Raw genomic sequence first — 17,850 nt, 5'->3', positions numbered from 1 at the left:
GTCGAAAAAAACCTTTTTTTTGGGCTTTTCCAAAACAAAATAATTTTATAAAATTCGTTATAAGCCGCTGAAATAGAAATATGCTCAAAATCATTGATAAATATGGTATTTTATTTTATTTTTTTTTTAAACCTCGCATTTTATTAATATACCACATACTAAAATCTTTATGATTGTCAGCGGGATCTAGGAATTCATTTTAGACATATAGTTTCTTGGTGAAATGTTCTTAGAATTCATCATAGTTTCCGATTTTGGGGTACGATTACCCCCGTTTTTCTCACCCATACAAATTGACCCGCCCTAATATTAATATTATTTAAAGACGTAATCAAAAATATCAATCATTAGGTATACATTGAGATGCCTTCACTCTCTCATCATTTCAGAAGAATCCCATATAATTTACAATAATAATAACAAATAATAAGGCAAGGTTGTCAAAGTATTGATACTCTTTCAGATGCGTTTATTTAATTTTAAACCTTTTTAAATCAAATTCGATCAGAGCTGAATAATTGGTTAAAATAACTCAAGAATCATCATATTAAATGTTAATTCTCAAGCGGCTGCCGGTACTAAGTTTTATTAAGCTCAGAGACTAGTTTGATTCAGGGAATATTACCGGTACTGGAACCACACCCACAGTTAATGCGGTGTTTATGTCATTTAGAGCTATATTTTATTATTATCTATTATCTCACTTAATCGCAGAAGGATAGGACAAGTAGAACGGCATGCCGCGGCAGTTATGGCGAACGAGTATCCTATGGTCGGGATCTTGACTATAGGCTTTTCGACTTGTTTTTTATACCTGTGACTTAAAAAATAAGTAAAAGGGTATATTGTGTTTGTATGTAACAGGGAGAAGGAGGCATCTTCGACCCTATAAAGTACATATATTCTTGATCAGCATCAACAGCCGAGTCAATATAGCCATGTTTGTCTGTAAGTCCCTCCGTCTGTCCGTCTGTCTGTCTGTCCGTCCGTGTGAGCGCCTAGATCTCAGAGACTATACGAGATAGAGATAATAAACATTCACCCCCAGACTTCAAATGCGTTGGACGTTGACACGCCCCCTTCCGCCCCCTGAAATCGCTAAAAACTATCTGTGCGTCTATATAAACAGAAGGATCTCAGAGACTGTAAGAGATAGAGTAACCAAATTTGGCACACAGATTTACGTATACCCCACGCAGATCAAATTTGTTTCAAATTTTAGTCACGCCCCTTTTCGTCCCAGCAAATCGCGAAAGACCACCACACCCACAGTTTTAAGGATAATACGTTTTTATAGGTATTAACGTTATCTATTAATATTATCTTTAATATCATTTAACCGCAGCAAGATGGGACAAGTAGAACGGTAGTAATAGCTAACCAAAATTATTAATAAAGATATTATTTCAATACAATCACCTAAAAGTATGCAGTAGTAGTAGTAGGTAGTAATTTCTTTAAAGTATTTTTATATATATTGAAATAAGTAACGGGTATCCAACGGTCGGGATCTAGACTATAGATTTTCCCACTTGTTTTAATAGTAGTTCTGTAGTACTGGTAAGTACCATTACTGATACCAGAACCGAAAAGAAAAAACCGAAAAAGAACTGGAACCGATAATTGATAATTGAAAATTTATATTTGAGTTTGATTAAATTTCCCGGAGAGCGGGAGGTATAAATTTACGGAGTGTGCCGCTCTGGAGAATAGTGTAATAGAGGGGCTCACTGTTCACAACACACTCGTTGGTTGTGGGCGTGGCAATACCGCCCACACAGAAGCTGCCATCAGGACGCTGCACATGAAGGACACTCGATGTGGCCGTTAGACACTTGGAGCAGCGATTATCATCCCCGGGAGTAAAATGATCCGTTCCAGGAGTCACACACAGGTGCGTTTTGGAGCCAACAATGTCCTCCAGCTTCAGCGTGCTCAACACATTGTGGCATTTGTTGAAGTCAACGAGTTGCACCTGTTTTGTGAACATAGCGCAGCTGGTGCCTGTGAGATCATTGGAATATAAAACATATAATAGTTCTCAGAGGTTTAGAAATGATCAAATTTAGTACTTACTATATGTCTGATTTTGAGCATAACCTATGGCTTTCATATTTGGAGAGTTCAAAAAATCAGCTCTGTCACAAAGATTGGCTATGCTGATGGTTTTCAGCAATTGGTTCTCGCTAATCGGATTCTCCAATTCGTATAGAGCCAGATCCATTGTAATCTTCCTACGATTCTATAAGAATTTGTGAAGAGTTAACAAAAAATAATTCAATATGCTCAAAATATATACCACAACAGTCCGAAACACTTGCGTGTCAACGTAAACTCTGGGATCACTTGTGCCCAGGATCACGTGAACAGGAACCATATTATTTGATAGTTTTAGAGATGGACTCGTTGCCAGCACATGGGATGGAGATAGAACAATGGCCGTATAGCGATACTCATAGTCATCCATAGAAATCTGTTCGTAGTATCCCACAGATGCCAAGTATTTGAATATGAGTGTTTGTGGTTTAATCCTTTAAATGGGTAAATAATATACTATATATCAAGAAATAGCGTTAAATGACAGATTCTTACGGTGGTTGGATTGTGGTTGTAAAATTTAAGGGCAAGAGGTCGGGACAGCAGATCAACTTCTCGGGATTCGGGGAACTAAAGTCACAACTCTTTTCATTTTCTTCACTTAGGTTTAGGTCCTTGTAGTCGTTCAATGTGGTACAAGCTGCTTCCTTGACGCAAGTTCTTGAAGGAAATCCCTGCCTTTCCGGGCACGGATCCCCCTCTGCGAATTGAAATACTCTTAAAGTATTTGAGAAACAGCTTAAGAGATCAGACTTACCTGACAGCTCAAGAATATCTGCTTTACAGACATAATAAATGAGCCCACCACCGGAGCCAAAAACTGCAATCATCAGTAGCAACAACCACAAAAAAGTTGACTTTTGCATTGCGCTTGAGCTTTCCACTTCTGTGGTTCCGGAAACCTCGAAAATAACTAACAAAGTAACTCGACAATGCAAGCTTTAAATATATACTCGTATAAGCTGGCATTCTCATTCTCTTTTTCTCTCAGTTTTGAACAGCTGATAAGAACATAAACAGAAAACAGAACTTCAATTTCGATTTACATTTCTCATTATCTTAAGTCGATGGAACTTAAGCATGAAAAAAATAAGTATAAAAATCGTAAAATAACTAAAATAATCTTATTTTTAGCTAAATAAATGAAATATATAATTTAGCTTATGTTGTTGTATGTTTATGCTAAAACAAATTTATAAGATAACGTCAGAACATGTGCGATGGCGACTTGTGATGCCAATTTATGTGTTATAAATGGCTTTAACAAAAAAAACGGATGGATATTTTTCAAATATATTTTTTTTTTTGTTGAATAGTCCCAACATTGCTGTTTGTTTGCGGAAGACCACTTCATTCATAAGTTCGACTGTAACCTTGGCTGCTGGAACCATATATCGTCGTTGTCTTCATCTTCCGTTTCGGGAAGATAAAGTCTTTCAACATGCCGCGATAGCGGTCACAATTGACGGTTAAGGCGGCTTCTGATTCGTTTTCGAAGAAAAACGGGACAACGATGCCGACTGAGTTTTCAGTATTTCCCAATTTTCTTTGAGCGTAAACTTAACCTTTCACTAAATATTTGTCCCACTGGCAATGTCATTCGAGCTGTCAAAGTCGAAATAATAGATAGTTCAAAAAGCAACCGCTAGATGGGCCACCCTGTATCAAAGACTTCCATTCAGTTTAGAAATAAGTACACCTAATGGTTTGAAACATTTGATTGACTTCTAAGGGTCGTTTACGTGAATATATCTGAGAGTGAGTTTGTATGTGATAATCAATGGATTCGAGTAAGATAGCTAGCCTTTGGTTGCTCTCTTTCTACTTGCTGTCTTGATTTGATTACTTTTTATACAAAATTCGAGCAAAATCTTAATATGAAAATTATCTTTGATTGAATATCTTCATGCGAGTCTTTGCAATTGTGTATTAATCAGTTAGTTGTCAACGCCTCCACGTAACCGACACGCGCCACCTTATCAAGGTATTAGATCATATGACAGTCTACACTCTGGGGGAAATATAGAAAGGGTTGTACGACTATTTCAATTAGCTGAAGCTGAATGAAAGAAATCGACTATCTAGCCGTTGGAAGATAGTATAATTATATATATACAAATATATATATATGTGTGTGTGTGGTTGATAACCCAATGCTAAGTAAGAAAACTGGGGAAATTAACAATTTTGAGTGAGTTCCACAACATTTGATGGGGAAATACTTTTTTCTTTCTTAATATCTTTTTCATTAATTTTTTTTTTTTTTTAATTTAAGATGTTAGCACTATAATACTAGTCTCTTTCTCTCTGGGAGTGTAGAGAGGGCAGAGAAGAAGGAGTGGAGGATTGTATATGGATATGGCGATAACGAGACGATGGCGATGGCGATGGCGATCACAGTTCAGTTCCAAGTTGAAGATGCTGTTTTATTTGCTTCGCTTTGAAGTAGTGCACTACTAGGCTAAGTAACCATAGAAAAAGGCCTCGTACGAGAAGGTTCTGGTCTGGTCCGAGGTCAACAATATCGACGCCGTTGTCTTGCCAATACCGCCGGCTGTGAAATAAGCATCAGCATCATTGGCCGATGAGTCCACATAGATTTCAATGCTGGTTAAGGTGCTGCCGGTGCCAATTGCCAATGGATATCGCATAAAGACCTCTAGGTTCACGGCTTTGGTAAAGCTCTCATCATCATAGTTGTTTACCAGCAGTTTATCGCCTGCAATGATTTAAATAATATGATATCAATTTATGGCAATTAATTCGAACTGTGCACCACTTACCCGAAATACGCTGTCCGGCACTGAACACAATATTCCCCTTGCCATGTTTCACTTTGGTCAGTGGCACAAGTTTGACGTCCGGATGAATTACCGTGTAGCGTTCATCGTCCGTAACCGATCTAATCGGCGTATAATCTAAATCGCTGGCACGTTGCTGCGGCGCCGACTGCGACGCCGACTGCGATGCCGACTGTAATTCCGAATGCAACTGCAACTGCGATGGGGCAGCAATGCAGATGGCGCTAAGCAGCAACAAAGGTAGCAACACTTGGAACATTTCTGAGTTTAAAAAAAAAATTTTTTTGTATGGTATATATATGTGCAGCTCAGACACAAACACACACACACACCCGCCCACACACACAAGCCAAACACACAAGTAAAGTTTTTGTTTGGATTTCTATTGGGGAAGAGAATTCGAGAATTCTCTGTGAAAGAGCTTTAAGATCCGCACGCTGTGCAATCAATTTGGCGACTGTTTTATGCATCGCTTCGCACTGTCGATGGCTTTTATACGTGACGCTCTTATCGACGGTCAGCGTTAGATAAGGGGCAACTCGAGGTAACGACTGAACGATAAGCCGTTATGGGGGTTTATAGTATTGGCTTTGATGATGGTAATGGTGTTGATGGTGTTGTGAGTGTTAGTGTTGCTGTTGCGTTTGTTGCTGTTGTTATTATTATTGTTGTTGTGTATTGCCTGTTGTTCTTCGGTCTTTGGTTGTTTGTATTTCTTGCTTTTTTTTTTGGGACCCGCTAATTGGCAGTAATTTGCTCAGTACCTATAAATAAAGCACTTGAGGCAACAGTTTTAGACATGGCCTAATGCCAGCCAAATTATCTGCCTACACTTGTATTGCCAATTACCAAACCAATCGATCGATATTGTCTCGCGTGTGCCTTAAACCAACAACAACAAGTCTTCATTAATTTATCGATCATTTGACCAGATTGTAATAGCCTATTTCCACGACAGCACATTCGACGCCATTTACATCATTCGGCCCAAAATGTGGACTTCATTTCAGTACAAAATCCGAATGATCATTTTGGCTCATTCATAATGAATGTTAACATTTTTTGCCATTCGCCTTGGCGAATTTCAGTAGTTTTTTATAGAACACCCGATTCTTATCGATAAACTCGTGAAAAAAAAGCAATTATCACCTTAACCAGCTGTTCTTTTTTTTCAATAAAAACGAAAGGCCCTAAATTTGCGCCAATTATAATATCAAAATAAATATTGAAATGTTATTGTCAGCTTTTTATAAGCCAAAAATGTGCCACATTCAAATGTGAGCAAATGTGGCAAATGTAAGTGGTCGTGGAAATAGCCTATAAGGCACGTGATACGACATCATCATAACAAATTTAGCAATTAAGTTTTTTCATCTTGTTCATTTACCTAAGGACACTTCAGACGGGCCTTTTACTCGTGCTTCCGTCTCCAAGTTGTCCACTTCACATTGTTTGCCCAACTTTGTGCGTACTTCATGATGCTTTTTCTTATCAATAACAAAATTAATATTAATATACAAATACGTACATATACATATATGTACCGCATATTGTATCGAATTGCACGCGTCAATGCAATGCTATATATCATTGTCTATTTACACCGCTTCTCATAATTATAGGTTTGATATCATTTAATAAATGATCTTTTGATTATATTAATTAAATTAAGAATCTAGTCCTTTATTGTTATTTTATGTGATTCATTAATTGTTTACCAATTTCACAACCGAATTTCTTTTTGAAAACAAACTAGGTAATTTCATATAGTTCTTATCTTCTTTATAAGCTTTACGCTGATTATTGGGAAACTTTCATTAATAGCAACGCCAATTTTAAATTGATAACGAATAGTTTATCCAGCTTTTCATACTTATTATGTAGCATTTCCGCTATTTTTTAGGGGACTCGAAATTTAAATTTTTTCTATAAAAGTAAAAATCCGAAAACATGTTTCAGAGGAAGCTTGTCAGCCCTTAAAGCGATGGATAAGGTATGTAAGACTTGTGATCCATTAAAACTAATGACGCACTGTTTCAGTGTCATCAGGCAACGCATCCAATTCTTGAGAATGTCATCCCAGATGATTCATATAACGTATTTATGAATGGTAAGCAGATAGTTAGTTCCTTTTCAAAACAATGATTCAACAATAAATAACTTTTAACTAAATTTTATTTTATTTTATCTTATAGCATAAACAGCTCAAATATTTATAAATATAAATGTATTTAGCTATTTTCGGAACGGAATTCGAATATACGCTGAAATAAATATAAAAAAAAAATAATAATATATAATACAAATTTTAAAAAATATCAAAGTGTTATCAATCGTGTTTAACGGATTGTGGTACTTATAAAAGCCTGTGATTTGCCTTAAAATTATTCTCGGCGCGTGTTTTTTAAATTTGTTTTGCAATCTTAACCTTGATATACTTACTTACTTATACTATACATAATTGCGCACAAAAACAAACAATCTAGTAAATGGGCATTTCTAAAAAAAAAAAGGCGAATGGCAGCTAACCGACATTTTGACTTGCTTTGGCGATATCATTTGAAGAGTTATTTCTTTCATTTATACTCTTAGTTTATAAAACTACCAGTTGCGGGTAGTTAGGTTCTCGTATAACATAATCAAATTCAATTTATTTTGACCTTTAGATTCACTGCTTAAGTTAGAATTGTATTTTTTATACTATCCTATACTGATGAATGGTTAAAAATTACTTGGAATATATATCGCTTAGTAATCTGTCTAAACCGACCGCCGATTATCATTTCTTACATCACAATGTGTAATAATCATAAATATAATTTACTTCAAATATTTTCAACAGGGTATCTGACAGTTGAGCTTCCTCAGCCACGTCCCAAGGGTTCTTATCACTTAAGGCTTGCTTTATTAACATTTCAGGGTTGTCAAACCGCTATAGCCAACTACGATTGAAACTTTTCTACTAATATGGCTACATCAGGTACAAAGCGTAGAATAATAACAGTAACTGCTGAAGATATGGTAACCCTAGGAATATCAGCATATAACACTTTAAGCTGTCACTCCTGTATAGAACAGTCAATGATGTCTATCGATAAGATCTTTCAAGTGTGCGTGCGACAAAGAGTGTCTGGATGATATCCACCTAAACTTAACCTGTTTCTGAGATATTATTAACGATCTTAAACTATAGTATTATGAGTCAATGTCAAGAGGACTTTCCCTGACATTGAAACCTTATTTCCTATGAAATACGCACACTCAAGTTAAGGTAATGCATTTGAAGCTTTTGCTACCATAAAGCGACAGTACGAGTATTGAAAGTCGCGTGAGTACAAAAAAAGTTCCATTAATTGTGGCGTCGATAATGTCAAAATCATTGAGCACTCCATTTGGAATATCCCGAGAGCTTAGAGTTTATTTATTAGTTCGCTGAGGTTTTGTTATTCAAGTGGGAAGCGCGTGAGCAATATCGATTTATTTATATTGTCAGCGATGATTACTGGAACAGATTTACGAAGGCCCCCCTGAATAAAAATACGTCTTGACTGCGTATACATATTTGAATAGTACATATATCATTTATGAGTACTCATACCACACAATAGTTTCTTTGTACAATCGTTCATTTAATTGCTATCACAAAAGAAAAAAAAAATAATAATAAATTCAGGAAATTAAAGATTAACTAGGGTTAGCTTTTAATCGGCGCCATAGTACTGGGCCTGATAGGCAAAGCTATTGGTCTGCTGGGCCTCAATCAGAATGGATATGAAACGTTGTCCAATGCCGCCAGCAACGACAAAGGCATTGCCCTCGTTGTTATCCTGGGTGCAAATGATCTCCACGAAGGTGACAATGGAGCCAACGCCGGATTGGGGATATGTCACCTGCATGCTGACATCGTTTGTCGTCGGATAGTTATAGACATCGGCATCCTGGGCAACCAATCTGTCGCCTGAAAGTAGGCAACAAGAAATGTGATATAAATTTTTTAAAAATACGTAGCATAGTTTTAGGTTCAGCGTTGAGAGCTACCGATGACTATCGCTCTTACCTGAGATACGTGCTCCGAGTGTATAACGTACAGATTCACCAACGGCACGAGCACGAGCGGATGCGGGTTGCTTATCGAGACGTTGCAAGTTCAGTCCGGGATGCTTGGCAGCAAAATCACGCACATTCTCGACCAAAATAATGTCGCGATGCACATAGTTATCCCGGGCAACTCCGGCCAAACTGCTGGACACCAGACAGCCAAAAATGGCAACCAACAGACACAAACTTATTTTGCACATTTTGATTTGTTTTGAGTATGATTTAACTTTTCAATTGAAAGACGTTCCAACTGCGACGAGTAGAAAACCCAGAATGCGACCAACAGGTGCCAATTGTTTATTATTTATAGCATTGTCTACCAAATGGAACCCTTTGATTTGTTTTGCACCGCACCGCATCCCCCGGTTCCGATTCACAATGAGTCTACCACCGCTCTTATCACACCTATTGACAATTTCCACTGACAACGTTAAATCCAACAACAAGAACGATATCTATTGGCAGTCAACGATCTCTGAATGCTCTACTAAAATATATATCTGTCTGTTATTCCTTTCCTTTCCTAAGGGGGTAAGAGCTTACCTTTTAAAGTTGTATTTCATGAAATCTATTAAATCTAACATTATCCTTTCAATGCCAGTGTTAGTTTGAATCTATATGTGTTCAGTGATTTTAAGTGATTTCGGGAAATTGAAGTATTATTATAAGTATCTGAGTTACATTCAAAACGTTTCGTCTTCTGAAAAACGTTTAAAAAAAAACAATTCGAATTACCTTATGTTAAAAGTAAAAGTAAAGAGTTTTCTCGATTAGTCTGAAAGATAAGTTTATGTGAACCCCTGAGTAAACCAGGCTTTCCGTTTTAGTTAGTACCCTAGTATATCAACATCATGACCATCTTACATGACCCCTTTCATAGCAACAAATGGATTGATAACGCCGCTACGGAGCCCAGCCCATATGTGACTCAATTAAGTTGAACAATTGGTTGAAATTGGTTGCAGAGACGGACGATCTAATCAGAGGGAAACATAAACATGTACCAAAGTATCGAATTCTATGCAATGCTATGGTATGGTACTCGCACACTTTTATTTAGTCAAGTTGGGCTGATAAGTGGCGTAGACTCATAAATAACATAAACAGCACCTGACAATTTGACAGACAATTGAACAGTAGCTGTTTTTTATTAGTAATTTAGTGATAGGCCTGGGCTTATTATGATTCGGTGTCATATCTACATATTCCCAATTTTATTTTAAGGCATTTCGTAGAACTTTATCAAAATGCGCTTGAGGATTTCCCTGGAACTGGAAGACTTCAAGGGGCTTCAGCGCAATTCCTAATTTGTCAATCAAGATTAGACAATGGTCAATGATAACAACTGTTTTTATTGTTCATTTCATCAATTGTGAGTCATTACACGAAGATAATTAAGTGCACATCTGCCATTGAATATTGACAATGGTGCAATCGATAAGTCGACTTGGTTAAAAAGACCTTTATAATTCCCAACGTTAATGCATACATAAATTATCTATAAATTATGACACTTAACTTAATAATTATGATTAACAAATCAGAAAACAAACAAATTACGTAAATGTTGTTGTTAGAAACTTATCCTAAACCATTTCATCTATATTCAATCTAATTTTTTTCATTTTTTCTAATTAATTTTTAATTGAATTCAGAGGTCTATTGTTTAATTGATATACCCACTCCTTATTAATTTGGATAAAATGTATGTATTGGATTACACTATGCTTATATACCGGATGTCGTTTAGTCGTAGACTTTTAACTATATCACTTTTAGTTATTAACTCTCCGGTTTCTACGACTTCAAGTAAAAAAAAATGATTTTGAGAGCTTTGGGAGAGCAATCAACCGATTGACTGGATATTAAAATACATAGATATGCACACGTGCAGTTATAAAAATTATTTATAAATGAATACACTTATAGCTGTATTTAGTGTTTAAAAAACTTGTTTATTTCTAATCATTATTCAGACTTATACACTTGAATGTAAATATTTAAATACATATACTTATATACGCTAAATATACATATTGTGTATAGATTTATGTGAATGTATATTCAAAAAAATTATTACAGTTACGCCACACAGCGATTGTTTATGCTGTTAATTGTGTTTTGAAGCACTCAAATGATTAACGATTACAATATACATACAAGAAAAATATAATAAATTGATTAAAGAATTATAGTCTGTGGAATGTGGCAGCAGCAGAACTTACAGAATAAACAAAGGCATTAATTAATTAATAAATATATCAGTAAGGTTAAGAATTATAGATAGGATAATATATGAATAATATTACAAAATAGTTTACTGATATTCATATAGAAAAATAGTCCCGGCAAGTCTAAAGCAAACGGCATACATATTCTGTTCTGTTATTTTAACTGGCGCTTTTTATATGTATAGTATACATGTATTAACATATATTGCACACACGATTTGCTGTTTCGCTTTGGCCCGCAGCGGCACTGCTCGCACACATTCTACACCTGTTAGCGCCATCTCTTACGCTTTCGTGCGACGCTCTCACTCTTTCGTTGTGCACAACAAAAATGTACATACACAGTTTACTGTTCTAGGGATCAGGGAAATCGGTTTAGCTTATTATTTCTGAGCCTATATACATCATTACACTTAGATCGAGACAATTACAAAATATTTGAATACAATTGTAATTTCTTATGAAAAATAATAGCTTGGTTTCATAAATATCATTTTGATTTGTTGTTTTTTGATTTTTAAGAGAATTCCAATTATCACCACAATATCGTAAATTAATCAAATGAGTTTTTGAATTTATTTAATTCGAATATCTATTGTAATATCATATGAAATCACAATTATTAAATACGATAACTAAACCGATTTCTAGGCCCATTTATGTGTTCGTTTTTAATTCTCGTTTCGTACATAATAAAATATATGTATATGTACCTGTGTGTAAGTGTGAATTTATGAATGTATGTATTTATATATGTACGTTATAAAACCAACAACAATTCCATTTGTTTTCATTTTTACTAAATTCCTTTTGTCTAAAAACGGCAACCAACCCACAACCCTACGCATTGCCCCTTTTCCTACCCTACATGTCCCCCAATTAGCCGACCCGGTGCACGTTCCCTTTTGAAACCCATGTTAGATATTGCTTTTTAACGCCTGGTTGGATGATGTGATCTCTACCAATGCGGACGTATCTCCTTGAAGAGCCACTTCTGATAGCCATCGTTAGAATCGCATTGACCCAGCGAGAGTTGTTGCGTTGATGGATGCAGGGCCATGCACTTTTTGTGGACACGATGCAACAGATGTTTTGTATGCTCATTATAGCTCCATGGTCCATCGACAGTGCCCAGACGGCAGACAGCCAGCTTGATGCCCTGAAGATCCGCTTCGACGCAACGTTCACCGACGCCCAACTGTCCAACAGCATTCAGACGCACCAGCTGATTGTTGCCACCGCCGTGACAATAGGAGAGACCCATTATTGCAGGCGGTTGGTGGCCCATCGAGTCCAGGCAGCCATCGGAGGCGACCGAGCGCAGTTCACCCCAATGGAGATTAGCAGGCAGTGCGGGAAACTTGTCAACCACATCGTAGGCAATGTTATCCATAAACCATTGAAAGGATTTGCAATTGAGACGCTTCTTCAATGCCAACTGCTCGCTTATATCGCCCATATCCAAGTAACGAGCCAGAGGCTCGCGTGTGTAGAAGAATTCTTTGTGTGTATCGTCAAACCAGGTCTCAATCACACGCTTGTAATTGATGGTGATCAGTGGGCCCTTCTTTTTGCTCGCCAGCTTACCAAAGTTATAGGGCATAAAGCCGCGATAGACATGGCCAACACGGGAACACGGCACCCATTCAATGCTGCCACCACATTGCCAAATCTTGAAGCTCAACTCAAAGTTCTCGCCACCCCAGACAAGCAGGCCAGGATCATAGGCTCCCAATTCCAGGAAGTACTCGCGATTAATCGCAAACAAACCGCCTGCATGCGTGGGACTGCGATAAGGTTCCGAGTTGTGAGCACGACGACGCTGCTCCCGACGTGGCACCTCGTTCTCCTTGTACAGCATGCCCCACTCGAAGATGCCACGGAAATGATTGTCGCTGCCATAAACAGGACGATACTCAAACGACTTGTGATCAATGCCATCAATAATGGGCACCGTCATCACTGTGCGATCACGATAGATTGGCGCCAGCAGCGGTGGCAGCCAATTGAGATTCACCTCACAATGCGCATCCAGAAAGACAATCACCTCACCTGGCAGAAAAGAGGGTAGGTTTTAATATGTGCTGAAGTATTTTAAAGATAGGCCAACAAATTGTTAATTGATATATTAAAAGCTGTTTCAATAATGGATTGTTAATAATATTCAACATATTTTTGAACTAGTCTCAAAGTGCTGAAGCATTTGTGCTTGTCTTTTATCATCATTTTCTTAGCCTATAAAATGACTTTATAAAAAATTCGAGTTTCTTAAATAATCTATCTGATTTTATTATAATATTTATATTATTTTTTGCAGCCTCGATCAAATATTCAACGACTTTCTATAGATATTTAATAATTTCATTTTTTAAATAAAAGTGAGTACCCATTAACGGTACTTACAATTTATTGCACCTTGTTCTTATTGTATATATATTCATTAGACTGGGTACACCTTTTAGTACACTCATATTTTGTGAATGTGAGTTAGTACTGTCAAATTCTAACTGAGTACCTCAAAAATTATCGAGCATATTAGTATACAATTGCACAGTATTAATAATTGATTATAATCAATAATAATCAAGAACAGGAATTTAAAAATAAAAAATGTTGAAAAAAAAAGCCACATGAACACAATTAATTAAATAATCCAAAAAATATATATGCCAAAAGCGACGACATGGAGAACAAAATAATGTTTTTAAATTCAGACATAAATACTTGCCTTGGCCATAAAATAATTAAATAAACTCAATAAATTTTGCTTTAATATTAAATAAATTGTGTATAAATTAAAAAAAAATATATTTAAAAATTAAAAAAACTGCTTTTATTGTACAGTGGGTAAGTCTACATCAAAAACATTGTACATCACACCTACTAGAAACGTTACAAGTACAATATTCACTCGCATTCATAAAAAATGAGTATAGCAAAATATGTACAGCTTTTTAGAGTGAATGTATTATATGTCGTTTTGAATGTATTCATGTACGTCTCTAATAGGAAACACATTTTTAATTGGAATAACAAATTCTACACTGGCATTCCACTTAATAAATGGGTATGATTGATAAGTAACTCTAATGTAGATAATAAATCGATTATTAATACATTTGAAATTTGATTAAGCACTTAGCTATAATTGATAACAACGAACTTTTGTAGTGTAGAAGAGTACTTAAATCGCTTAAAAGACTCTGCTGTGGTTCACTCACCTGTAGCTTCCATGGCACCGCGAGAACGTGTCCGAATGAGTCCCTCGCGCTCCTTGTTGCGTATGATCTTAACGAGCCCATTAAATTGCAGTACATACTCGTCCAATTTAGTGCGCAGATTCTCCTTGTCGGAATAGTCATCAACCAGGATGATCTCATGCAGCATATGCTTGGGCGAACGATCAATAACCGAATGCACGGTGCGCATTAACACCGAGAATCCTTCATTGTGGAAAACAATGATGACACTGGTTGTGGGCAAATCGTATGGATAATCCCAGTGCTTACACTCTTCGAGTCGTGTATCCCGCACCGAACGATGCATCGATATCTCATCGGAGCAGGCAATATTCATGCCATACTCCATTTCAGAGGCATCTGCCACATTCTTCTTATCCGATGACAACGTGTGCGCATCTCCATTCTCTCCTGGCCCCTTACGTAGCTTCAGATCTTTCGGCTCAAAGTTACCAAGACCTGTAAAATAAACAATATGCATGTTAATTACAGTGAAGCACTTGTACAAATAGAAATACACAATTGCAACAACTTAGGAGGTGCATCATTACAAGTATCATCAGATGGCAAATAAACAACAGTTGTTTAAAGTTTAAACATATCTTGGACAAAAAGCAAAGTGCTCAGCAGTTAGTTGTAGTGGCTACACTTTCTTCAAACTTTGTTGCCCTTTCAGCTATTAATAAGCCATGAAGACTTGTCCATTTTCAAATTGCAAATGATTTTAGCTAGAAATTTGACTATTTACAAAAATTAATATTCCCCAGATAACTTCGGAATACTTGAGAAAATCTATTTTATTTATAGTCTTTATATTAGGGATCAAAAGAATTCTATAAATTCAGTATTGGAATTCATTGATTCACGATTCGGCAAATAATAAAAGTCTCTCTCTTAACCAATGATAGTTTTTGTTGAAATAAAAATTAAACAAATTGTCTGTATTCAATAAGGGATTTAAAACGTAATCGAAACCGTAACCTTTAACTTGAAATTGATAATCGAAACTGAAACCCTAATCGAAACAAGACTTTTAATTACACTGGTCGGCATATATATTTTGACAAAACTTAAAGTTAAATCTACTCATAATTTGAACTAACTTTATGAACATTTTAGCATCAATGAAAATCATTTTGATCCTGTTGGAATGACACAAAAATTTTTTTAACCCACGTAGAATGTAGTCAAATTTTGAAACTTTTTTTCTCGGGCTTAAACAAACAATGTTTTGATGCAAAAAGTTTTTTTCATTTTTTTTCTAATAGTGACTGCATATATTTTTAAGCGCTTTTACCAATGCTTTAGCCATTTCTAGCATCCGTTTTTGATTGAATGAGCGATGCTTAGACGTCGTAAGTATTTATTTCCATATGATTACAATACAATGGACAGCGTCCTTCAACTGCGAGCTTTTTTAAACAAATGCGATGCTTGCACCTCGTTAGCCTTTATGCAAGCAATGCCAAGATTGAGTAAACAAATGCCATTTGGCGAGACTTGAAACAAACAAACTCGTATAATAACAAGTGAGAGTGCTACTGTTGAGTGTGCTCGACTGTTAGAGACCCGGTATCCAGTTTCTTTAAAGCCCAGACACGATTATGATGCAGAAGTATTTGTCATATTATTCATAATCAACTTACTACTTCAAGACTGACATAACTTATAAAGCAAATGGAACATATCGCTCAAATTGACTACAAACTTTGATGGGGATCAGGAATTAATGTTACATAGTTTGAGACTATTGTTGTGTCGTCTGCTCATAGTTGTATATAAAGAAATATATATAAATAAACACGAATTTGCAGAAAACGAGTTTAGTTTTCAATTCAGTACAACCTTACTGGACAAGAAAAAATCATGATGTATGAAAGAATAAAATTTTCTCAGAAAATCAGACAGAATTTAACAAATATATCTGCATCATTAACTCAAGAATCGTATTTTTTAGTTTGGAGATATATGTTACTTAAATGTGAGTATGAAATGTTCTCTCGAGCAAAATACAATGAATATCACAGTATCAGTCTTTTCAGTTAAATATATTCTTTACCACAAACTTATAAGACCGTTGTAACCTATGGGTACCGGTATAATTATATGCAACCCATGTGCATACGCATGTGTATGTGTATGTGTGTGTGATGTATTGACATACCCTCCACTAGCTTGGGCTGCTCACGTGGCCTATTCTCAAGGCGTTGATGACTGAACTTGGGTCCGCCAAAGCGCATATGATACGCCTCCTGGACTCGCTTGTGATGATCACTCCAGTTGGCCAGCAGATAGAGTAGCGGCAAGATGACCAAGAGGCAGAGAACCAAGCGGCAAATGCGACCGCTGCGTATGTTGCTCACACGCATCTTTCAAAATAATTCGAGTTTTGTTTTCGATTTTGATTTTGATTTCGATGTCGATTCCAATTTCCAATAAATGTTGACGTGTCTACGTCAACGACGACGTCAACGGCGACGTTAGCGTCGCCCACCAGCAATTGATTGTTAAGCGGCGACAGCGGCGTCAAAGCAGCAGCAAAAGGTAACAACAATTAGTCAGCCAGCAGCAGTTAAAGAATTTTTCGGTTGCTCTGGATGTGCGAAGTTGATGTCAATGCACCACGAATCGCTGTCAATGTGTTTGTGATTTGTGTGAATCTGAAAAGTAAATGACTATTAGTATGTGTGCCTGAGCTGTGATTTGTATGTGTATGTGTGTGTATTTATGTGAGAAGTAGAACCAGGTGAGCCGCCGCTGCGAAAGTGCCGATCAAAAGGCAGTCGTCGATAATGATAAAAAATGAGCGTAGCGCCTCAGCACCATTTAAATGTTAGTGCACAGTTATTAGAGTTCAATGAGAAGTTGACTTACGTTGCTTCTTAAGCTAACTAACACATAACGCAACGCAATTCGCACGACGTTTGCAATTGCAATGCACAAATAATTGCGGTGCAAACGTAAACAAAAAAATGAAACACCGTATGTGAAACTGCCACGCGTTTGACGTTTTCTAGCACATCAGGTGTACTGTTGCCGACTTAGCTATTTTATAGCTAGTTTTGGCCTTTTTTTTAAGCTTTGTTTGGCAGCAATAATTTAAAATTGTTATGAGCTAGAAATATGACTATTTTAAATATTTGTTCAGCTTTGGCTTGCTATTAATATTTTTTTCTTAAACTGTGCAAAAGCTACCACAAAAACAAATTTAGATGCTTTCCAGCCAGAAACAGCTACAAAGTTGGCAGCACTGCAGTGCACTGGTGTGGAAGCACTGTTTTAGCCCAAAAGGCTGCCACCCAGTAAAATTTTCCAGTCTGGCAAGCCGTACTATTTTAGGTTAAATGTAAATAAAAAAATAGCATGGAAAAAGAGACATTTTAA

At 36.5% G+C, this 17,850-nt stretch overlaps 4 protein-coding genes across 4 annotated transcripts; all 4 read right to left on the bottom strand.

Annotated features, from left to right (window-relative positions):
• Positions 1-1,623: 1,623 nt before the first annotated feature.
• LOC117789871 lies at positions 1,624-3,160 on the bottom strand. The gene is made up of 5 exons (XM_034629038.1): positions 2,855-3,160; positions 2,593-2,797; positions 2,300-2,531; positions 2,077-2,242; positions 1,624-2,004 (listed from the first exon to the last, which is right to left on the bottom strand). The coding sequence occupies exons 1-5, from the start codon at positions 2,961-2,963 to the stop codon at positions 1,655-1,657; spliced, it is 1,062 nt and encodes a 353-aa protein (XP_034484929.1). The 5' UTR covers positions 2,964-3,160; the 3' UTR covers positions 1,624-1,654.
• Positions 3,161-4,361: 1,201 nt separating this feature from the next.
• Positions 4,362-5,377, bottom strand: LOC117789881. Its single transcript, XM_034629051.1, has 2 exons — positions 4,881-5,377; positions 4,362-4,816 (listed from the first exon to the last, which is right to left on the bottom strand). The coding sequence occupies exons 1-2, from the start codon at positions 5,155-5,157 to the stop codon at positions 4,554-4,556; spliced, it is 540 nt and encodes a 179-aa protein (XP_034484942.1). The 5' UTR covers positions 5,158-5,377; the 3' UTR covers positions 4,362-4,553.
• A 3,129-nt stretch (positions 5,378-8,506) lies between these two features.
• Positions 8,507-9,280, bottom strand: LOC117793542. The gene is made up of 2 exons (XM_034633880.1): positions 8,956-9,280; positions 8,507-8,856 (listed from the first exon to the last, which is right to left on the bottom strand). The coding sequence occupies exons 1-2, from the start codon at positions 9,194-9,196 to the stop codon at positions 8,600-8,602; spliced, it is 498 nt and encodes a 165-aa protein (XP_034489771.1). The 5' UTR covers positions 9,197-9,280; the 3' UTR covers positions 8,507-8,599.
• A 2,104-nt stretch (positions 9,281-11,384) lies between these two features.
• On the bottom strand, positions 11,385-17,488 carry LOC117789514 (N-acetylgalactosaminyltransferase 7). Its single transcript, XM_034628549.1, has 4 exons — positions 17,341-17,488; positions 16,631-17,126; positions 14,449-14,925; positions 11,385-13,279 (listed from the first exon to the last, which is right to left on the bottom strand). Exons 2-4 carry the CDS (start codon positions 16,833-16,835, stop codon positions 12,186-12,188), a joined length of 1,776 nt encoding a protein of 591 aa, XP_034484440.1. The 5' UTR covers positions 16,836-17,126; positions 17,341-17,488; the 3' UTR covers positions 11,385-12,185.
• Positions 17,489-17,850: the final 362 nt, after the last annotated feature.

Source organism: Drosophila innubila, chromosome X (genome assembly GCF_004354385.1).
Source record: "Drosophila innubila isolate TH190305 chromosome X, UK_Dinn_1.0, whole genome shotgun sequence".
Lineage (NCBI taxonomy): Eukaryota > Metazoa > Arthropoda > Insecta > Diptera > Drosophilidae > Drosophila > Drosophila innubila.
This window is presented reverse-complemented; position numbering and strand designations above follow the sequence as displayed.